Source organism: Ascaphus truei, chromosome 11 (genome assembly GCF_040206685.1).
Source record: "Ascaphus truei isolate aAscTru1 chromosome 11, aAscTru1.hap1, whole genome shotgun sequence".
In the NCBI taxonomy this organism is placed as follows: domain Eukaryota; kingdom Metazoa; phylum Chordata; class Amphibia; order Anura; family Ascaphidae; genus Ascaphus; species Ascaphus truei.
Window position 1 is genome coordinate 23,956,038 of NC_134493.1, and position 24,611 is coordinate 23,980,648.

At 45.3% G+C, this 24,611-nt stretch overlaps 1 protein-coding gene across 2 annotated transcripts in view; it reads left to right on the top strand.

The window, feature by feature from the left end:
- Positions 1-24,611, top strand: part of ATF7IP2 (activating transcription factor 7 interacting protein 2) — a 98,094-nt gene that overhangs the window by 63,658 nt on the left and 9,825 nt on the right. For both annotated transcript variants that reach the window (XM_075565339.1, XM_075565338.1), the window contains 5 exons: positions 514-710; positions 2,023-2,096; positions 3,991-4,043; positions 14,344-14,404; positions 22,871-23,067. In XM_075565339.1, coding sequence (XP_075421454.1) covers positions 514-710; positions 2,023-2,096; positions 3,991-4,043; positions 14,344-14,404; positions 22,871-23,067 — 582 coding nt within the window. The remainder of the gene's footprint in view (positions 1-513; positions 711-2,022; positions 2,097-3,990; positions 4,044-14,343; positions 14,405-22,870; positions 23,068-24,611) is intronic.

Genomic DNA, 24,611 nt, shown 5'->3' on the forward strand with positions numbered 1-24,611 from the left:
TCTGTCTTAACTGACACCAGCTAAGGTTCATTTAATGTTTTAAGTTAAATTACTCAAGTGGTTACCTATTGTCAGCCAATATAAAAAATGTTGGTCTTCATTGTGGTTGTAATGTCCATGGTTAAAAATCTGCTAAGTACATTTGTATAGGCTAGGTGGCGTTTTATCCTTTAAATTAGAGGCCAGATACAGTATAAATGTAAAAAAAAATAAAACACCTTTTAATTTATATAACCATGGATTTATAGAGCCTATTATATTGTCCTCTTCAGATTTGCTTACGAACACAAAAGCCAAGAGGTGTGTGCTGCCTTACTTAGCATTGCTTACACTAGGAAAAATACATTTCATATTTTATTTTCTTTGTTACTACAAATGCTGGCAGTGAAGAAGTTAATATATTGTTTTTAATTTTAAAAAATTGACAAATGTCTGAATGGACCAACACCATTTTAAGCAGAGATGTAAATGTATTTTTCAAACATTAAATTTGTGTGTTTTCATTGTGTACAGGATGCTGCTTCAACCACAGACACTAATTTACTGGCCAGTAACGAATTCCATAACATGCAGGCCTCGCCACCTGACTTCACAAACCCTAAACCAGCATGCCCAGCAAGTTCCCAGTCGGTAAACCCTTATTCATCCGGTCTAGACATAAGCAGTATAGACGCAATTGTCCCTAGTGACAGTAATTCTGAGCTTAATAGGTGAGTGTTTTTTTTTTTTTTACTGAAATAGAATGGTTTATTTTAAGTTTATGTACATTTTTTAAATGTATACGTTTGTCTTCAGTATGCAGAAAATTACCATTGAATGTAATAAATCTTTCTAGATGCATGTGCTTTATGTCAACTGCTCAAATAGCACCGTATTTAGGAAAATAAAGTTTAAATGTGACTTGTTGACGTCAGCCTGCAGGCTATTTAAACTTTGGTCTCATATATACATTATTTGTACATTTTTGGTTCTGACTGGGATATATGATTTAACTTGTTAAACTCTTGATCTATTTAAAAGTCAAAGTAGAGAACTTATTTCAGAGAAAGAAGTGCTAGAACAAGAGATTGTGGTATAGCGGGCTCGGGAAATGTAAGGAAGTACTTCAAGGAAAGGGTGGTGGATTTGTAGAATAGGATTCCAACAGTGGTGGGATAATACACTAAGGGAATTCAAGAATACTTCGGATATACCGAAGACGTTTCCAAGCATGAAAAAAATTCAAAGCTCAAATAGTTTTTCAAACAGAAATGGGCAGACAAGGTTAGCCAAGTGGCTCTGATCTGTCGTCAAATTGTATATTTCTTTGATCTATACGTGAATTAAAGAGACGTAGCTGTGTTAGTCCGGTTACAGTAGTGCAGAATTAATGAGTACTTCAGTATTGGGTGATACATTACCTCCCTCATTTAGAAAAGATTGCACGACTTTAACACATGTAAAATCCAATCCAAAGAATAGCAGAGGGGCAGGCATGGTAACTAAACGGGTGGATTTCATTTGATTGACACAAAATGAAATATTTAATTATACATTTTTTTTACAGAAGTAGGTTTACGGTCATCTTTGTTTTTTACATTTTATGACACTAGACACTAGACACTAGACACTAGAATAATTCAAATGAAATCCAGTACTAATCCATATTTCTTCTAATTCTGGAACAGCACAAACCTGTCCTCCCTGATACTCTTGGTTCCATAAATAATATAACATTGCAAAGCTGTCTGTTGACTTCTGTGAAAATCTACTTTGCCAATCTGTAATGCACACCAAAAAATGTGTATATTTTTATGTAGTATTAGTAGTATATTTTTAGGAGTATTACATTATTTCTGGTTAAATTCTTTTCTATAGAAAATATCTCCTCCCCTCACACCCCAAAAAAATCTGTTTTCATTAAACTGCGATCAGTGCCAGTTCAGCACAACAACACAATCTCCCATTGACTTGAATGAACAATTCCATGGGGACACTATTGCAGCCTGATACTGTTTCTAATATTTGTTTATTTGTTTTTAGCACACCAGATGGAAGCCAGACGAAATGTGTGGACATTATGGATTTGCAAGCTCAAAAAAATGCAGACACCTTAGGTATGTACAAAAAATATATATATACGAAGAGAAGCACTTAATCAAAAATCTTGATAATTTTAATTTGGTGTCTAATCGTGAAGAATAATATTGATGCAAAGCACACTTCAACTGTGTATTATATATGTTATACTACAATCCGTGCCCTATACATTTGTGTGAAAGAAAAATTAGAACTTTGACATATGTTTCATAAATCTGTAGCTCGTTGTTGCAAAAAGGTCCAGTACCAGCATCACACTGGTACAACTGCATACTAAAAACCCAAGGTTGGACCTGCACTCTTTGTCATCAAACAAAAAGCCACAGCAAAAGTCCAAACTGTGTTTGCTTGAATTGCCTCAGTTTAATGCATCTTCATCAGTAGTATAGAAGAAAAAGCAGTTTGTTATATACTTGCATCCAGAGGAATAAATGTTAAAACACATACTGCTATGAGCAGAAACACCTGTGAAATTACTTCAAATCATATAACTATGTTTTTTTTGGAATTCAATTACAAGAAATGTGTGCAAAAGATGAACAAAAAAACAATATGATGAAACTTTGTGAGAAAATAAAATCAATAATAGGAATAGAACAAAGTTACATAGTAGATGAGGTGGAAAAAAGACATATGCCCATCAAGTTCAACCTTGTAATTGGATCAATAGAAAGAAGTCCAAGACTAGTAGGTAAATGAATCCCAAGTATCATCACAGGGCTAGAGCCTTGAAGTGGTTGGTCCTCTGGTTAATGATTAGGGGGAAATAAGAGCCTCTGCAGCCTCTGAAGATTGACCAATTCTCGAAATAACCTTAAAATAGAAAACAAAGCACATAAGGCTCATAAGTGTAAAGAGTTTTTTTTTTTGTGTTTGTTTTTTTGTGTTTTTTTTACATAAAAGTTCAACTCTTTACTATGTTTGTGTTTCTGTTTTTAAGGTGCATTTAGGTATCTAAACTACTAAACAATGTGATTTTTTACATTCATCTAGTATAGCTGTGACATATTTCCAGAAGGCTGGCGTTATCCGTGCATTTGCTAATTAACAGTATATGCTCTGTTGTGTTTTGCTTCCTTCTATCATGTTTTCTATTCAGTAGCCTATTGGTGTTTTTTTGTACATTAACCTCACTTTATACATATGTAATTAAAGTAGAAATTGCTTTTCTACTGTTATAACTGTATTTTAAGGTGTATTTATTTGCAATTAAGCTGACTGATAGGATATGGATTTCAAGCGTATACCAGTTAAAGAAGCAGTTCTTCCTACGTGGATTTGTTTTTTTTTGCTCCCCATTTTTCTTTACAGGGTGGAAACCGAGGGGGTCCCCTTATTCCAAACACCCATATTTTCAGTTTTTGGAACCTACTAAGATACTTACTGGTGAAGTTACTGGATTTTAATCTCCCCAGGGGAAATAAAATGGCTGCCAGGTCTCTGGCCAATACGAAACTGCAACATGATCGGTTATGGCTTCCTATTAGATGGGCATTTGAATCCCCTTTATAAACCAGGAAGTAATACAAGTAATTTCATCAGTAAGTATCTCATGCGGTTCAGCTCTGGAGGCACCCCAGTTCCAATCCTATAAACAAAAAAATGGATTGCTGCATTAAATAACATTTAAAGGCTGTGCCAATGAGAATTAATTGATTTTTTTCCTAACAATTTAATGTAACAATACCTGGTGACTGGGACCGAGAATTGTTCTTAAAACCCAGACGTCCCAGAATTTTAATTTGACAAAAACATTTGTTTGATATGCAATCACCTTTTGATTTAGAATTACCTCATAATACACATGAATTCATTTTATAAAAATCTGTGTTGTAAAATGTGACTGCTTTTTATGTCATTTGTCAATGTGTACTAAGAAAATTCAAGCATCTGCACTTTTCCCTTTAACAGCTGTTAGTGTGGAATCATCAATCCAAAGAAAGAGCACAAATTCTCCAAGTGAAGTATGTATCATGATGTGATGATTTGTGCCAGATAATTTTGCAATGTGCTATTGAATGAATGTGCACCCTTCACCGCTGTCTTATTTAAAGAGGCAATATTTCCTAGGACCAAAGTGCATAAATAGCATACAAATTGCATTCCTGTAGGAAGTATTTCCCTAACCCCAAGTTGGCAGCTCTGCAGTTTCTTGCCTGTAGGCCAACCAGGAACATTGATCTCCTCATAGATAAGTTGTTGTTTGGCTAACCAACAGATTGTTGTAGTAAAACTTCTTTAGTGGCACTGCACCTACAAAAATCTCATGGGGAAAAAATTCAGAATTGTCATGAAAATAATAACGGAAGTTTATTGCAGTTTATAAGCTGCCTGCTTGGAGCATCCAAAGTAAATCAGAAGAAAACGCCCTGGTGACAAGTCCCAGCAACCCCTGTTGTAGCTGACAGGCACTGTCTGTGATAGATAGATTTATTTTTTTACCCACCATAACTTAACTAAGTGTGATAAAACCTATCCTAAGCTTCATTTTACAAAGCCGGTATAAGCAACCCCACACTGATGAGAACCATTAAGGTTGAAACAGCTGTCTGTGGGTGGGTTTACTAGCTATGCATCTTAACCCAGGCTGTGCTCAAAGCTTTGAAATGCAGCAAACATAAGTTTATAGGGGACCATGTTATATGGTTTTGAAGCAAAAGGTGGCACTGTGTGCTCATTTGCATGTCATTTCCCAGAATCTCTTGCTGCAGTGGAAGCACTGTCTGCTGGGTGATAATGGTGAAAGGCAGGGTTGCAGACCTGTCTAAGACATGCAAATGAGCATACAGTAATATTTCCATTTGATATATACACATACATATATACACACACACAAACAGATATACAGTTAGGTCCGGAAATAATTGGACACTGACACAATTTTCATAATTTTGGCTCTGTACGCCACCACAATGGATTTGAACTGAAACAACCGAGATGCAATAGAAGTGCAGACTTGCAGCTTTAATTCGAGGGGTTGAACAAAAATATCATATGAAACGTTTAGGAATTGCAACCATTTTCATACACAGTCCCCTTATTTCAGGGGCTCAAATGTAATTGGACAAATTAACACAGTCATAAATAAAATGTTCATTTTTAATACTTTGTCGAGAATCCTTTGCAGCCAATGACTGCTTGAAGTCTGGAACGCATGGGCATCACCAAACGCTGGGTTTCCTTCTTTGTGATGCTTTGCCAGGCCTTTACTGCAGTTGTCTTCAGTTGTTGTTTGTTCGTGGGTCTTTCTGCCTTAAGTTTTGTCTTCAGCAAGTGAAATGCATGCTTGATCCGGATGAGATCAGGTGATTGACTCGGCCATTGCAGAATATTCCACTTCTTTGCCTTAAACTCCTAGTTTACTTTCGCAGTATGTTTTGGGTCATTGTCCATCTGTAAAGTTATTCTGAGGCCAGAGTCATGTGTGGTATGAATAGCCCACATAGGTTCAACTCAGCCCTCTTTCCAAACCACAACAAGGCCTGTATATTTTCTTCACTTTATTTAGGAAAGCAGCAATAAAGACAGGCACTTGTGGATGAGATGTTTGTGTTGGAAAAATGTCTCTCTGTGGGTGCTTTGTAGTAAGGGCAGGTGAAAAGGATGAGGCCTTGCCAGTAGAGCAAAATTACAGAAGGTACTCACTCAGCCAGTGTTGAATGTAAAAGGAAGTGTGAGTGTATTCTGGGTAACAAGATAGCCTGCAGACAGACCATCTGTGAGCAAGGCAGAGGGGGAGAGTGCAGACTAGCCCATTCTGAGAGAGAGGCTGAGGTTGCTGTAGCAACTCACTGGCATAATGCAGAGACAGGGATTGCAACACTGTGTCTAACACACAGGCACTATGTGTGTGTACAGAGCAAAATACATGCAGCTGGAAATGAGAAACTGACAAGCAGAAGCTGCAAAGGAAAGGGGGGGGGTGAAACAGAGATGTGATTCTTTTTCCATGACACTCCCCGTCTGGTATCTGGAGATACCACTACTATAAAGTATGTGGAACATATGTGCAATGCAAACATAATATAACAATGCAAAAGTCCATGTCCACATAGCGATGTGATACCGGCTGGCATCACTGGCTTCAAAGTCCCTTGGCCAAGGTTCTTGGTCAAAGGATGCAAAGTGGATGCACCGCTCCAGGTTAGCTGGGTGCACCACAGTATCTCTCTTGGTAAAAGTCTCTGGCACTGTTTCTTTTTGAACTTATGGAAGAACAGTCCTTTGTCTCTGTAGTTTTACCTACAGAGTGCATCCCCTTGTAGGTATGCCAGTTGTGGAAGCCTGTCACTCTAACACCTGGCGTTTGGCAGAAGGAGATGGCTTTTGGCTCCTTGCGGAAGCGGATCGACACTCCTGGAAGACTAGTTGACGAATCTAGTCCAGTAAAGAGGGCTATAGAGAAAAAAGAGGGGGAGCACAGGTTGAAGACTTTGGGGTATAAATGGTATCTTATTAGATATTTGTGGGTGTGCTTGAAAAGATATATAAAATCACTTACACGGCCTTGTGTAAATGCTCTCACAGCAAGGTTTACTTTTCTTTGTGTTCCCTTGGTTGATTTCCTTCTTCTTTTCAGGGCTTGGTTTTCTTCCTGGATTTCTTCAACAGTCTTCGGCTTGCAGTGAGGATGTCTCCCTCGGAGTGAACAGATTGAAAGACAGTTGTTTAGAGGGGGATACAGCCAGTATTTAAATAATCCAAAACTTTTAACTCTAAACAAATATATATATATAAAGGCAGTAAATGCTGCCAGCACTCACACGGGCAAGTGTGAGTACAATCCTAGGGGAAGGTATCTTTATATCCGAACTGATCTTCACAAGTGGTGATCTGTAGGTGTGATTAGGGTCTGCTGTATAATAATAGATGTGAATCAAATAATACTCACACGGCCTTGTGTGAGTAGATACACAACAAGGTATCTTAAACTTGAATATTTTCTTTCTTTTATTCAGGTTCCTGATCTTCTTCCTGGTTTTCTTCTATGGTGTTCAGCTCCCAGTTTAGGAAATCCCCCTCGGTGTGAACAAATTTAAAAACAAATGTTAGTAGGAAAATATCAACATAATTCTGTGGTGACCCACTAGCAAACCCAAGCAGATATATAAAAGCAGCAAATGCTGCAAGCACTCACACGTTCAAGTGTGAGTGCAATCCTAGGGGAAGGTATCTTTTTTCTCTGTTGGTGTATTTACACCTGCTGCCTTGTAGGGGTAATGGTGGTCTGATATATAGGGATCTATAGAACTAAAAATAATACTCACACGGCCTTGTGTGAGTGAATGCACATCATGGTGTCTTTAAATCCTTTGCAGTACTGTTAAGGTTAAGTTCCAAGTGGACAAGTGTATATATATAGATGGTCCCTCCTTGGTGTGGATATGAAATGGAACAATGTCACGATTCTAATGGGCTACATTAAATTTTATTCTCAAAAACTCAAAAACTCTAAAAACAAAACATGTATAAAAACAGTGGAAAAAATGCATAAAAAGAAGAAGCAGCCCGTCAGTAGGAAATTGCTCGTGGATCTCGTGGAGCTCAGCTAACTTGCTCCGCGTCCGGATATAGTGCTGCCTCCTCTCTGATCCACTCCTTGACGGTGGCTGTGCTGGATCAAAATTGCTTAGTGGTGAGAGCAACGCGTTTCGACCCTTTCTGGTCTTCCTCAGGCTCCGTAGTTACTTCAACCTGTGCTCCCCCTCTTTTTTCTCTATATCCCTGTACAAACAAGGATCCTGGATAAGGATCCTATTGGGGTCAGAGCCATAGGATAAGAAGACGAACCAGAGGGAACCTTTGTTTATAAGGTTGTAACATCCATTGACACATTTCCCCTGTTCTAGAATTGCATCAGGGAGCGCCCGGGTTTTTTCTTGTTCCAGTAAAGAGGGCGTCGTTCAGGGAGACTCCCTGGAGCTGAGCACTGAGGCTGAACGCTACACGGATTTGATCGGGTTCCTGAGGGTGGTAGACCCCAGATGATTGAAGGTACCAGCATTCATCACCTTTCTTTATTAGAGGTGCTGGCTTTGCGTGGCCGGTAAGGAATTTCTTCTGGATGAAGGCCACAAAGTTGTTTTTGGTCTCCGGTTCCCTTTGTAGGTCGCAGAGGTGCGAAGCGAACCTAGAGATGGCATGTTCTCCATTGTTTGGGAGGCGCCTTCTTGGTGAACGGAATGGTAGCGGGTTCACCCAACTGCCCGGTCCGTCTTTGACGAGCTCCGTGACCGTTAACATCAGGAATCCTCTATCTCCCATCGATGGTGTTTGCTTGTCGTCGTCCCTTGTGGTCTGAAACGCTGTGCACCCTAAGTCATCGGTGCATTCCTCTTGCACGAGAACGTCTCCACGTATTTTGGTGATGTGCCTTTGCGTCTCTTTGTTGACTGCCGTCAGGAGGTTGTTTTCTCCTAGGACAGGACGAAGAGCAGTCTCTTTTGTCCTTGTAAATCCCTTTGCGAAATGTCTCTGGCTGTTTCTTTTTTGACATACGAGAGGACAGTCTTTGTGCCACTGTGGCTTCACCTGCAGGGCACAATCTTTTGTGGCTACGCCAGCCGTGACAGCTGTCTGCCTTGTCGCTTGATACTCTGTGGAGAAGAGTGGCTGTACGTCTTAGCTGTGTCATTGCTCTCAAGGGAACTGTCTGATTGATTGTTTCTTTTCTTTTGGGAGATCCTTTTGTCGGTCACCTTCAGGAGGTTACTTTCTTCCTTCGGTGGAGTCGACTCGTCATCCTTGGTAGTCTGAACCACTAAGCATCCTAGGCCATTGTCCTGATGTGAGGATGTTTTTGCTGATCTCAGGGTTATGACCTTGTTTCTTCTCTTCACTTGGCCCTCCTGTCACTTGGAGATGGCCAAGACTTGGTTCAGAGAGGGATGTGTCCACATTCTGTTATCACCGTTCTGCGGGCGTCAACATAGTCTTGTCCGTGCCCTTTGTCAGTGCACGCGTTGCCCACTATCACCCATCCTAGGTCAAGTCTTTGGGCGTATGGTGCGTTGTGGCGTCCGTTACGCTGTTTACGGACTTTATGTACCCTCAAGATGTCCCTACCGAGCAGCAGCAAGATCTTGGCGCCTTGTTCTACCAGCGGGATGTAGTTGGCTATTTCCTCTGAGGTGCGGGTGATGACGTGCCACGTCTGGTGTGGGAATCTCGTCCCTGTTTGTGGCCATGTGGTTGCACTCGATGAGTGTGGGGAGAGCTATCTTCACTCTGTTATCCACTGAACGTATGACGCAACCGCTTGCTCTTCTCCCTGTTGTCTCAGTTGACCCTGCACAGGTTGTGAGGGTGTAGGGTGAGGCATTCTCTTGTGAGTTGAATAAGTTGAAGAACTCTGTCTTCGCCAATGATCTGTTGCTTTGATCGTCGAGGATTGCATACATCCGAATAGCCTTCTAAGGTTGTCCCTAGGGGTGCACTGAGACAAGGCATATTTTGGAGCAGGACATTTTGTCACTTGCTTTTCCGCAAACCTCGGTGCGCAGAGACGTGACAGATGTTGTCTCTCCTTCTCCTTCCTCCCCGCCATGCTCCGCTACGGAGGATGGGTTGGTGGAGTGTCAGCGCCTCTGGATGTCAAGATGTTACGTGCTTGTCACTTTTGCACACTGCACATTTGATTTCTTCTTTACAGTCTCTGGCTAGGTGAGTCGTGGAATCGCAGCACCTGAAGCAAACTCTGAATTCTCTGAGTAACCTCTTGTGTTCTTCTAGGGACTTCATCCTGAACCCAAAGCACCTGTTAAGTGGGTGTGGCTTCTTGTGTATAGAACATTCCCTGTTTGGGTCCCTTGGTTCCTCGTCTCCGGCGACCGACTGTTCGGGAGTAGTTTGGGTCGTGGGAGACACGTCCATCCTGTGGACCGAGATGGGTGTTTGAGTTTTACCGTATCTCGCCACTGGTCTCTCATTCTTCAGGCTGCTTGCACTGTGTGTGGTTTGCGCACCCAAGATGAAACTGGGATCGTTCCTTGCCGCTTCGCGGATGAAGCTCAAGAAGAATGAGAATGGGGGGAAGGCGACTTGCTTCTCCCTTTTGTATTTGGAGCCTTTTGAAATCCATCTTTCTTGGAGGTTGTAGGGTAGCTTTTCCAAGATGGGTCTCACTCCGCGAGCTGAGTCTAGGACGTTGAAACCTGTTAAGGAATGGTCTTTTCTTGCAAACTCCAGCTCTTGCAGCAGGTCCCCGAGCTCTCGTAACTTCGAGTAGTCTTTAGTTGTTATCCTGGGAAAGCTGTCAACTCTTTTGAAGAGCGAATCTTCAACTGCTTCGGGGCTAGCGTAGCACTCTTCTAGCCTTTCCCATACTAGGTCAAGGCCTACTTGGGGTTGGTTCGCATTTGCTGCCCCGAGTCTCCTTGCGTGCTCCATGGATTCTTTTCCCAGCCATTTGGCTAACAGTCTGAGTTCTTCCCTAGCTGAGACGTCCAGGCTCTTGACTGCGTCCTTGAACACGAACTTCCACATACGGTAGTTCTCGGGACGGTCGTCAAAGCTGGTAAGTCCTGTTTGCACCAGGTCACGCCGGATCATGTACTTGGCCAGGTCTGTCAGGCCTGAGACATCGGCATGTTGGTCACGTTCTGAGGTAGTTGCTGGGAGGGTCCATGCGGTCGCCTCTTTCTTGGCGTGGACGCGTGATGACTGCCGGTCAGTGTGAGGGACTGTGCTTTCCCGTGTGGGTGTACCTGGATTGCGAGCCTGTTGTAGTGCATCCGTGTGCGCGCTGGCATCTGGATCACTGTTGCGGCTGTGGCTATCCCAGGTAGCGTGTACCCTTAAAGGAACGGTGTCTTCTCCACGTGAACCTAGCAAGTCTTCGGTGTCTGTGGTATCGCTCCCGTCGTGTTGAGATGGTGCGCTGGTGTTTACACTGAAGAGGCTCCTTACGTTGTCTTCAGTGCGTTGAACTGGATCCTCTGAGGCTATCCATCTGTACGGTTGCTCCCCGCCGTCCTGTCTCGCGGCTGCTTCTAGGACTTCAGCTTGGGCTATGGCAGCGGCTTCCTTCTCTTGATTAAGCGCCTCTAGTTCCGCATCAAATTCGGCTTTCCTACGTGTAGTGGCGGCGGTGGCAGCGGCGACTGTCTGCTCCTCTATGCGTGCTCTTTCTGCTCTTACGTCTGCCTCTCTCCGACTATATTCGGCCCTTGCATGTACGGCCTCTACGGTGGCTCGTGCCTTGGTAGCGCTTGCGTTGGATTGCGCTGATCTTGCTGACCTTGATGAATGCCTGGATGTGCTTGAGCGCTGCGATGCGGTCTCCTGCAAAAGGTCTTTTCTCTTATTCTCAGCTTCCGTGATGGCGGTTTGCACGATGCCATCACGTTCTAGGTCAATCGCCTTTTGCAGGTCGCGCTCTTGTATGCTATCTTCCGTGTTAGTTCTTGTTAGATAGGTGAAATATGCCTGTGACAGCGCTTGGTAGCCGGAGTGATCTACCTTCAATTGAGTTATCACCTGCTCGAGCTGTTGTACATAATTGCCGGCGACATTGCGTATCCCAAGTGTGGTTGTTTCCCAGGCCAACTCTAATTTAGCGCGGTGCGCTTCAATGTCAGTCTCATATTTTTCGCGGGCCTTTTGTGTCAGTGTGACTGTCCGTTTAGGCCTTGCGTCTGTCTGCGCCTTTTGCAGTTGCGCAGCGGTCTCTGTGTCTGAGTGGTCACTCTCCTGCGTGGTGTCTGGTGGGGTTCTGAGTTCTGCCATGCTGTAGATGTGTGTAGGCCTTTAGCCAGTGCGTGTGGCGTGCTGTCTTTTACCTGTGTCAGCGATGGGCGACTGTCTCAGATGATGCCGAACGGTGTCCTGCAGCGTTCAGCGTAGGGGTAGCTGTACTCACAGGTGTCCGGTGACTCCCTGACTCCTCAACACAGGTGTCCGGTGGCGTGGCCCTTGATGGCGCTAGCCGTGGGGACGTGCGCAGGGGTAGGTGATATGGTAGCTCTTCACTATGGAGCTGTGCAGAGGGTGGACTCATAGACAGAAAAGAGCAATCAAAGTTGTGTGTATTGCAGTCTGACTGCAGTGCTGCTGCCTTGAGTGTAGGTTGCAGGCTGTGTGCAGTGTAAGCTGCTTGCTGTTTGTAAGGCTGCTGCAGGCTGTGTCCAGAGACTGCTCTGTGATAGCATAAAGTCTTAGAGTAGCAGCTCCTGTGAATCTCCAAGACACACGGTCTCCCTTTTCACTATTCTGAGGCCAGAGTCATGTGTGGCATGAATAGCCCAGATAGGTTCAACTCAGCCCTCTTTCCAAACCACAACAAGGCCTGTATATTTTCTTCACTTTATTTAGGAAAGCAGCAATAAAGACAGGCACTTGTGGATGAGATGTTTGTGTTGGAAAAATGTCTCTCTGTGGGTGCTTTGTAGTAAGGGCAGGTGAAAAGGATGAGGCCTTGCCAGTAGAGTAAAAACACAGAAGGTACTCACTCAGCCAGTGTTGAATGTAAAAGGAAGTGTGCATGTATTCTGGGTAACAAGATAGCCTGGGGACAGACCTTCTGTGAGCAAGGCAGAGGGGGAGAGAGCAGACTAGCCCATTCTGAGAGAGAGGCTGAGGTTGCTGTAGCAACTCACTGGCATAATGCAGAGACAGGGATTGCAACAATGTGTCTAACACACAGGCACTATGTATGTGTACAGAGCAAAATACATGCAGCTGGAAATGAGAAACTGACAAGCAGAAGCTGCAAAGGAAAGGGGGAGGGGGTGAAACAGATGTGATTCTTGTTCCATGACAAAAGTGAAGCACCGTCCAATCAACTTCGCTGAATCTGAGCAGACAATATATCCTTTTACACTTCAGAATTCATCCGGCTGCTTCTGTCTTCTGTCACATCATCAATAAACATTAGCGACCCAGTGCCATTGTACGCCATGCATGCCCATGCCATCACACTGCCTCCACCGTGTTTTACAGATGATGTGGTATGCTTCGGATCATGAGCCGTTCCAAGCCTTCTCCATACTTTTTTCTTCCCATCATTCTGGTACAGGTTGATCTTAGTTTCATCTCTCCAAAGAATGCTGTTCCAGAACTGGGCTGACTTTCTTAGATTGTTTGGCAAAGTCTAATCTGGCCTTTCTATTCTTGAGGCTTATGAATGATTTGCACCTTGTGGTTAACTCTGTGTATTTGCTCTCGTGAAGTCTTCTCTTTATGTTAGACTTGGATAATGATATGCCTACCTCCTGGAGAGTGTTCTTCACTTGGCTGGATGTTGTGAATGGGGTTTTTCTTTACCATGGAAAGGATCCTACGATCATACACCACTATTGTCTTCCGTGGACGTCCAGGACTTTTTGTGTTGCAGAGCTCACCAGTGCGTTCTTCTTTTTTTTCTCAGAATGTACCAAACTGTTAATTTGGCCACTCCTAATGTTCCTGCTATCTCTCTGATGGATTTTCTTTTCTTTTTTTTGCAGCCTAAGGATGCCCTGTTTAACTTGCATTGAGAGCTCCTTTGACCGCATGTTGTGGGTTCACAGCAACAGCTTCCAAATACAAATGCCCCACCTGGAATCAACTCCAGACCTTTTACCTGCTTAATTGATGATGAAATAATGAAGGAATAGCCCACACCTGTCCATGAAACAGCTTTTGAGTCAATTGTCCAATTACTTTTGGTCCCTTGAAAAAAACAGGGCTACATATTAAAGAGATGTAATTACTAAACCCTTCTTCCAATTTGGATGTGAATACCCTCACATTAAAGCTGATAGACTGCACTTTAAGCCCATATTCATTATTTAACTGTAACTTGAATTTATTTTGATACACAGCCGAAATAACAAAACGTGTCAGTGTCCAATTATTTCCGGTCCTAACTGTATATACTGTACACATACATACTCACATATAATTTAGGTTATAGTGGGTGAAAAATGTGACTGAAAACCCTCCACCATATAGCATATAAAAATATTACTTGTGAGCACATTCACATGTCTTAGACAGGTTTGCAACCCTGCTTTTCACCATTATCACCTAGCATACAGTGCTTCCACTGCAGCATGGGATTCTGGGAAATTACATGCCTGATTCCAGGCTATGTTTAAAACAGCGAGCATTGTCTTAAGTGTTCCATGCAATAATGGATTTAAGGCAAAAGGTGTCACTGGGCTCATGTGCATGTCATTTCCCAGAATCCCTTGCTGCAGTGGAAGCACTGTATTGATAATTTCTTGCGCTTATTATATTCTGCATTCTTAAATTATAAAATGTCCGTTATATTATATTTTTCAGATTAAGAATACAAACACTGTAATTGATCTTACGACTGATGAGGGGCTAACATGTAATCAAGGTAATCTTCATTGTTTGTTTTTGGGAGGGGTTTTAGTCCGGATTTACCATGTCCCAAAGTCCACGAAGACTGCACCCATTGTGCAGTAATGATATGCCAAGCAGCATGTCTCTTTAAGTGTTCAGAAGGCATTGCATTGCGCACGAGGAATAGAGTACAGTATTTGAATCTTGGTTTGTGCAATGAACAAAGTAGCTTTTAAGGGCTGTTATATACTGTGTGCAGCAGTGCGCGCGTGCGCGGGCCGCACACGTTTTGTGTGTGTGTGTGTGTGTGTGTTTAAATAAGTTTTCAAATAAATAAATCCTTTAATAATTTGTTTTAATAACTTTGTACATTTACACATACATACACACATGCACACATATACTTACATTTTTAGCGGTGGTAGCGGCGCAAATTCATTTTCTCATCCCTCCCTTTCGGTCGGTTCCACTCTCCATGCCGCGCACGTCACCATTATGGAATGGCTGACTGACCACAGCCAACTAAAACTGCCATTTAAAAAAAAAAAATTATTTTTCCCATTCAATATGTGCATCAATACAATCTGCGCACTAGTAAGTGATTAGCTAAGCTGCAGATCCATCCATTCTCCTGTAATCAATCGCTTACTCCGAGTTATTTAATTCAGCATTATGGGAAATGTAGTTCTTGGAATATGATTGACTAGGCAGTTAATAGATACAATTGGTGCACTGCTAGAGAGAGGGCGGGGCTCAAAAGCCAGAGCCTAACAGAAGGGGAAGGGGGCTGTCACTTTGGAAATGCTTCCTACATTAGAAACATTAAAAATATCTTCAAGGGGAGCGCATGCGCGAGGTCAGACAGCATGGCAGCATAACTCTGTTGCTCCGTGCCCCGCTCTGACAGTTTTAAGCAAAAAACACGGATTAAATTGAAAAAACAGGCTATATTCACACCAGGTGACGAGCACTAACCTTAGGATGTCTAAAAAAGCAACAAAGACCCCCAGCAAGAAGGGTCTCCCCGAATACTTTGGAGAGGGGAGATCCCGCAGAGCATCGGCAGCAACGCCCCCACCTCCTGCGCGGGCTCTGAATCGGAGGGAGACGGTGACCAGGGGCTCCTGCCGGTTCGACGCTGCGATATAGAGCGGCAATATAATGACTTAAAGGGGGTCTTACAGGCAGAGATCCGAGCATTGACCAAAGAAGTGGGAGGCCTGGGGACCCGGGTCCAAGACCTAGAGGTGCGGGTGGACGCGAACGCTAAGGCGACACAGAAGAACACACAGAAAACGGGAGATTTACAGGCGCAGATAAATGAGCTCCGTGAGCGGCAGGAGGATGCCGAGAACAGAGACCGCCGCAACAACGTGCGCCTTCGGGGGATCCCCGAAACTGTTGGGGACTGCGAGGACTTTGTGGCAAGATGGCTACAGCACATATGCCCGGAGTCTTCTGCGGACCTGTTACACATGGACCGGTGCCATCGGGCACTCAGATCCAAGCCACAACCCGCGGACCCCCCGAGGGATATAATAGTGCGCCTACACTACTATCGCACAAGGGAAGAGGTGCTGAAGTGCTCCCGTAACACTCCTTTCATGGACTTTGAGGGATCCAAGATCATGGTATTCCAGGATCTCTCCCCTATCACCCTGGCCCACCGGAGAGACCTATGGCCTATCACAAGAGCCCTGAGGGAAAAAGCGGTCCGTTACCGGTGGACCTTTCCCTTTGGCCTCATGGTCCTACGTAATGGCCGCCCTATATAGTTAAAATCCCCAGAAGAGGGACCGAGGTTCCTACAGAAATTAGGCCTGAGCAGGGGGCCCGACGCCACGACCGGGGAGACGGAGGAACACGCTCCGGGTCCCTCGTGGTCCACGGTGGGGAGAGCGGCCAAGGGGGGGGCTGCCCAAGACTAGAGCCCCACGATACCTAGCCAGGTTGGCAGAAAATCTTAGAACCATGAAGTTACACAGTTAAAGTTAAAAGTTGCTCGAGCTACACGGCCCCCCAAAAAGAGACTTTGTTGAACACTCCTCATCGACTCACCCCGAGCCTACGGACCCTCACTGAGACGCATCCTGGCCGATACCCCCACGACCAGCAGACCTGCGAAGGGAAAATCCACTTACCTCGTGGTCCCCGCATGGCGGCCAAGATGGGGTCGAGGACCCGCAGAACGCGGAAGAGAGGTAGGCGGGAAGGGCTCACCAGGCGGGAAAGGTTTCCAGATAAAGGGGGCGGCAGCAGCAGCAGCAGACACGTCTTCTCCCTGGGACGGCCTACTCCAAAATGGCGGCCGGGGGAAGGACGTCGGCGGAAGGGGCGGACCTAGAAGCGGCCATCTTGGATGAGGCGGAAGCAGGACGGACATCCACCGGCGGGGCACAGAAAGGAAGTGGTGGGGCCGGCGGCCGCCCTACACTGCCAGTAGATCCGGCGGTGACACCTCCCAATTGCGGGCAGCAGAGAGGACGACACGAGCATCCCTAGTAGCAGCAGCTCGTTGCTCCAGGGGTCACCACTCCAGGGCCATAATAAAGCAGACGAGTGTTCCCGAGGGCGGCGGGAGGAGCTGAACAGCACATTGCAGTGATACAGGGGGGAGGTGAGAGAGAAGGTTAGAGGAGGGACACGGACAGAGCAAGAGTGAGAACAAGAAGGACAAGGAAGGTGAGATGCGAGAAAGGAAGGGGGACATGATCACATATACAGGGTAGGAGAGAGGGGAGAAGAGGGGGAGTCAGACGGAGGAGAGAGGTAAGCAAGTTTAGAAAGGAGTGTCGGTAGAGAGGGAGGAGCGTGAAAGTAGGTAGGGGGAGATAGCAAGTGACGAAGTCAAGGAGGCAGAGACGACAGGGTTAGGAGGTTAGCAGAGGGAGAAGGTAAGTGAAGGCTGGTGGAAAGGTAGGTTAGAAGTCACGGGTTGACACTAGAGGGGAAATGCAAGTTAGGATAGAAAAGTAGGTAGGGAAGAAGGAGTTACGAGGTTTGCAGCGGGGTGGTACACGTGGGGGGAGGGAAGTGGACAGAGCATGAGGGGCTTAGACGGGGGCAATAGAAGATAGGGAGGCAAGCAGGGAAGGGAGTAGGGAACAGGAGGTAGATAGAGAAGGTAGACAGGCTAAGGAAAAGAGTTAAGTAACATAGATAGGGTCAGGGGGTTGCCAGGAAGTGGGAGTCGGGAGGACGAGAGGTTACATTGAGTAAAGCATTTAAGAGAGGGGGGCAAACGAATAAGGGATGGTAACCACACACCCTCTTCCCCGAGGGAGCCCGGATCAGAGGATACAGGTGCAGTAAGCCGGCCCTTCCAATTGGTGTCGTTTGGGGGGGACCATGAGACATACGAGGGCCCAGGGCCGTAGGAGAGAGAAAAGTCTACAGCAGGGCATAGCTGAGGGGTTAGTCCATAGAGGCCCCCACAGTCAGAAGAGGCAGCGTGCCCCGAGTACGGGAGTTTTAGAGAGAGAGTAGGGGCTTAGTGCAGCTTAAAGTTGACGTTTTCCGTTGTTGTATGAGGACTATTTTCAGAGCGGGGATGGGCGTTGGAGTTCGAGCCCCCCCTGATCTCCACATGATCTCCATGTCGGGACCTACCTGGACAACATCCAAGGTCCCCGGCAAAGCCCCCTGGGAGGGTTGGGCAGCATGGGATGGGGGGGGGGGGCGCCAAGAGGGAGCGCGTCAGTTCTCCCCAGCCGTTTGCCCAGGGGCTAGGATCACAGGACCGCGGTACTGGTACCAAGGTCAAGTGACCACTGTTCTAAAAACTGTTTTTATGTTTGTCTACATGTCACCCTCCCCCCCCCCTACTTGTGTCAACCCCCCTTTGCCGCTGGTTACAGACCCCACAGATCTGGAGGAGGAGCGGAGAGAGGTCGGACGACGTCAGACACCGATGGTGAGAGGAGTCCAACCGGGACACAGCGGGATAAGCAGAGTAACCACACCAAACAGTCCAGATGAGTAACGATATAGTAATGATTTCACACAATGTGAAAGGGTTCAATAGCCCTACAAAGCGTAGAATTGCTTTCAGGGAGTATAACCGTCGGAAAGCCGACATCATTTTCTTACAAGAAACACATTTTTCACGCTTAAACCACCCAAAATTCCTGGATAAAAGTTACAGAACATACTATTTAGCATCCGCTGATGTCAAAAAAAGGGGAGTGGCGATTATTACACACAACAGACTGGCTCTCACTATAGACAAACAACATGCTGACTCAGAAGGCAGGTTCCTTATCCTGACGGGCACAATACAAGGCCAACCAGTTACATTAGCGTCCATATACGATCCGTGTGAGCAAAACACTATATATTTTGAACAGTTCTTTAGTAAGCTACACAAAATTGCGCAGGGAAGTATCTTCCTCGCGGGAGACCTAAACCGCACCTTAGACCCTGACTTGGACAGATGCACACAACTTAATACGGCCAACAGACAGGACCTACTAACCATACGTAATGGTCTCCATGACTGTCAGTTGACAGATGTATGGAGAGAACAACACCCAGTCGCACGAGAATACACGTTTTACTCGCACCCCCACGACAGATCCAGCCGAATAGACTACCTCCTAGTGTCAAACAGAGTGGTCCCAGTGGTCGGCCACACAGAGATTCACGAAATCTCGTGGTCCGACCACGCACCTATAGAGCTGAGGTGCACTCTGGTAGGGCTAGACAGACCCGGAGCAAACTGGAAGCTTAACGAGCTTCTTCTCAAAGCCCCCGCTACTGAACGAGAGATAAGGGAATGGATACAGGATTTCTTTAGAGACAACAAAGGTAGCGTTCAGTCGCAAGCCACACTCTGGGAGGCCCATAAGGCTACTCTTAGGGGAACTCTCATGAACATAGCTGGTAAGAGGAAAAGAGAGAAAGTGTCCAAAATAAAGGCGCTGCAGGCGAAGTTAACACTCCTCACTGCACAGCACTCCGTTAATAAGAACCAGACCACGTGGCAAGAATTGTTAGATACCAAGGCGGCCCTTAATCTAGTGTTATCCTCCCAGGCCGAAAAGGAGTTGGCATGGTCCAAGCGCAGATTTTACGAAAAAGCCAACAAGCCAGATACCCTACTAGCCAACAAGCTCAGAAACAAGCTTCCAAATTTTAGGATAAAGGCCATCAAAACACAGCAGGGGGACCTTACCTCCGACCCGAGACAGATAGTGGAAGCATTCAGAAAATACTATGCTACACTATATGACGGGGATAAGGTTAATCACAACCAAAAAACAGCGGAGACCCTGGGAAGGTTCCTGGCTGAAGCAAAACTCCCGACCCTGGGCAGGGATGAGAGGGAGGCCCTACAGGGTGATTTCACCCTGGAAGAGATAACAGAGGTAATTAAGTCCCTCAAACCAGCCAAGGCCCCAGGTCCTGATGGCTTCTCCAATTTATATTATAAAAAATTCTGTAAGATCCTGCCCCTCAGCTACTGAAATTATTTAATGGGATCCTGGGTGGGGAGCCCTTCCCGAACCAGATGCTCCTGGCCACTATCTCAGTGATCCACAAACCCGGCAGACTACAAGAGCTACCGGCCAATCTCCCTGATTAATTCGGATATAAAAAATTTCTCCAAATTAATAGCAAACAGGGTGGGTAGTGTCCTTCCCGGGCTGATTCATCCGGATCAAGTAGGCTTTATCGCAGGCAGACAGGCAGCAGATAACACCAGACGGATTATAGACTTGATAGATCTGGCGAAAAAGAAAAATATACCGTCAATGGTGTTGAGCCTGGACGCCGAAAAGGCATTCGATCGCATTGATTGGTCATACCTACGAGAGACGCTGGGGGCATTCGGGTTTGGGGGCCGCCTCCTAGAGGCGATACTAGCCCTATACGTAGGACCCTCAGCGAGAGTAAGACACCAAGGATTCCCATCAGAACTATTTAATATACGGAGCGGGACCCGACAGGGTTGCCCGCTGTCTCCATTACTATTCGCCCTATGTATTGAACCCCTAGCGGCCCATATTAGGCTATGTCCCAATATAACAGGAATTCAAACGGGGGAGCAGCACCACAAGGCTGCGTTATACGCAGACGATGTGATCTTAACTATCTCTAAGCCGCTAACATCCCTGCCCAATGTCTTCGAGATCTTGGGAACCTTTAGTATGATCTCAGGGTTTAAAATCAACCAAGCCAAGTCTGAGGCGCTCAATATCAATTTGTCTAAACCTACGGAAAAACTATTAGAACTTAACTTTAATTTTAAGTGGCAGTCCTCCGCAATCAAATATTTAGGGTATATCTCACCAGGGACTACAATACTCTATATAAAGCAAATTTCCCTAAGATGATGAAGAAGCTGAAGGAGGATCTCAGGGCTTGGGGGGGCTATGGGATATCATGGTTCGGCAGGATTAATAGTGTAAAGATGAACTTACTGCCCAAGATGCTATATCTGTTTCAGGCCCTCCTAATTCCGTTAGTTAAGTCTGAGATTCAAGCGCTTCAGGCTCACATCATCCAATTTATTTGGAATAAAAAACACCCACGAATCGCGAAAAGCCTACAAAACCAGTAGCAAAAGGAGGACTGGCGGTACCTTGCTTGATGGCGTATTACAAAGTGGCACAATTAGCCCAAATCATTCAGTGGCACGCGGACCCCACAAAGAGACGATGGACAGAATTAGAGCGAGAATGTTGCGCACCGGTGGCGCTACATGACTTGATCTGGCTACCAAAAAAATGCAAAAAAAGCATCGGGACGCCGCTCTGTGCAGTGACGAACTGACTAGCGGTCTGGAAGACTTCCAAATTTAAAGCCAACCTAACATCACCACAAACACTAATGACCCCCCTATGGGGTAATCCGGATTTTGCTCCGGGGCTGGTGGGCGATAAATTCCTTAAATGTACGCAAGCAGGGTACAATCACTTGAAGGACCTAATTTCGAGCAGCTGTGTTCGCGTCCAACGGACACCAGGGGACTGACATCTCGGATGTACAGGGAGGTAGTCTGTCCGACCACGGGAGACAGCCCCAGACTGAGATACATGCGACAGTGGGAAACAGAGCTAGGGGACAATCTAGAGGACGAGGAATGGGACCACATATTGCAAGCAGCCGCAAAAAGCTCAATATGTGTCACGTTGAAGGAGAATGCATATAAAGTCCTCATGCGGTGGTACCATACCCCTGCTAAACTAGCTAAATTTGTCAGGGGATACTCCCCGCTCTGCCCAAAACAGTGCGGAGAGATCGCTGACCTTAAACATATGCTGTGGTCTTGCCCGAGAGTGGTCCCGATTTGGGAAGCTATCAGGGACTGGTTGCAAGGGATTCTCGAGTTAGAGATCCCCCTGGACCCTTTTCTGTTCCTTGTGGGGAGGCGGCCCCAGGACATGTCTAGAACGACACACAAATTGGTCATGCACTTCGCGACCGCCACCCGGTGCGAGATCGCAGCATTGTGGAAGCAGAAAGAGATCCCAATCATCCCCAAAATTAGGAATCGAATTTGGCACGTCTGCCAGATGGAACAGTTGACGAGTTGGGTCAACGACTCTGGCACTAAATTTCTAAAAGTATGGGACCCGTGGCTAGCCCAGACCAACATCCCAGGGGTGGACGCCGCCACAATCTTGCATTAATAACATTGGATGCGTTCTCCTTGGACGGGACAGACTGGACGCCGACATAGTGACATTCTAGGTAGAGCCACCCAGCACTTACATTGATCGGTATGATCAGTGGATTCAAGAAGTAGTCGCCGTAGGTAGAGCGGACCCACCTCCAGCACCTTGCAAGATTTCCCCCCCCCCTACCTCCCCCCACCCTCTGTGTCCTCCCCCCAGTCCCGTGAGTCGTGTATGTCTTGTCTTGATTTCCTTTATGTTGTACGTCTGATGTTGTCATCATTGATGGCTGTTAAAAATGGATTATCTGTAATATATGCCAATGGGAGGTGAGAGTCTGTATAACCGATATCCACAAATAAAAATTGAAAGTTGAAAAAAAAAAAAAAATATCTTCAAAACTTTTTTTTTTTTTATGCTACAAGTATTTTCTCATAGTACGAACTGATTTTATTTAAAAAAAAAAACACATGTAGGATATTGCTTGAACTGCTGTTTTAATTTCTGGTGTACACACTTAGGCATTTTTTTTTTTTCTCCGTTTAAAAAATGGATTTACTTTATTGTAATTAATAGTTTAATTGTGTTCACTTTTCAAGAAAACCAGTAAAGCAATTCCCTAAAACAAATGTGCATTTTCAAAGGGGCTCGTTGTGATAGCTTTAAGATGAATAAAAGGAGAATATCACAAACATCCCCATGTTTCAGCATTTCTGGCTCATACTGTATCCTCATTTTTTTGTGTGTGTGAACTTAATGGGACTCCCCATATAAAGCTACAGCTTTTATATATGTACTAGCCGAGATAATTCTATTTAATAACACTTTTTGTTTTTGGAAAGTTGTGTGCCAAACATTTCTATTGGTTTATCTTTTTACAGATATCAAAATAGATGAAAAATGCCCTTCCCCAGACTTGCCAGATCAGTTCCAGGAAGCTGCCAGGTTTAATTTACCTACTCAAAAGTCATTACAGATGGAAGAAGAAGAAACTTCACCAATACCTAAGCATGATGTTTTATGGAGTAACAAAGTACCTGACACACAGCCACAGATCAGCAAGTCTTTGATACCAGAGGTAATAGAATATACCGTAGTGCAGTTACTCTATTTTGACCCTTTCACAAGTTGTGTAGTGACTAAACCCTTCTAGAAGAATCAGAGTGTGAGTGTGCTACGTTTTACATTTGGATCGTTTCTGAATGATTCCAGTTATGGTTCAGTGACAAGCTGATTTGTGGGCATGCACATTGTGGACTTCTTGACACTATTGTTCCTACACTCAACCACATGTTCAACTCCTCCTTAGGCTGCGTCCATGGTATGGCAGACCGTACGTCCGCACGCTGAGCTGCAGACTGCCTAAAGGCGGTGTTCGCGTCTATGCGGCGTGTGGGCGCGTGCGGAAGCGCACGTTGCACAAGAAATAAGTTGAAACTGATTTCTTTGCGCTACAGGCCGGTCACGTGAGCGGTTCGCCCAATGAGGGCGAACCAGCTCCGTGACGTCACTGGCACGCCCACAGACAGCGCGCGTACCATGGCCAGGGAAAGCACTCGCTTTGCCTCCGCACGGGAGAACTGACTATATTCGCAGCCTTACTCTGTTTTGAGGCAAGCGTGGGTGTTGCAGAAGTTCTGAAAAAATAACATCCTTGACCTTGTCTGACTCATTTTAGCCCTGCCGCCCTCATTCTTTCTTATACATTCCGTCAGACTCTTTGAACTCATAAGTGCAATATGCACTTTCTATATACCTACAGTAGTGCCATGGTATTCATGATCGTATATAATTCATTAAAAAGTACCAGTATGAAATGTTCAATTAGATTATAAGTACTGCAGGTACTACTGTATTATAATTGGTATATTAGAACAGGTGTGCGCAAACTGGGGGGGTGCGCCCCCCAGGGTAGTACTAGATTTTCTTGGGAGGGGGGCAGCGTGGCAGTCATAGAGGTCCCGCGCTTTCCCCCACGGCATTTAAATTAATGCCGGGGGACCGCGTAAGGCCTCTATAACACATTTCCCTTCCAGCGACGCGTCGTCATGGTAACCCGGCATCAAATGATGCCGCAGGATGACGTCCCGTTACCATGGCACCGTGCCGGCACGTTACAATGGCAACATGCCGTCACATGACCCCGCATGCCATTTGAAGCCGGGGCCGAGCAGGAGGGGGGGAGCGCGAGGCGCCAAGGAGAGCAGGCAGGGGGCGCACAAGGAAAAGTTTGCGCACTCCTGTATTAGAGTATTGCCTATATTCTTCTGTTGTCAACTTGAATTAAAGTTTTTCCTTCCAAGAGATAAAACTGTGCAAATGTAGATTGCTGCAGTAATCATTTCTTGACGTTTTGGGGCGCAGGTGAATGGGTTGCACGGATCAGGCGTTATTTCCTATTCAAGCCAATGGGAGTTGACACCGGATTGGCACTTGATTAATCTGCCCTTATAACTGCAAGAATAAGGAATCCTGCTTTATAGTAATGTGCTTTCAAACATCCATCTTTTCTCTGTTCTGCCATTCTCATTTATTTAACACGTTTTACAAAGAACAAACAGTTGACAAAAGCATTATTTTGAGCAGAAACTTCTCTAGTTCCTTGTTTTAAAGTTTGGATTT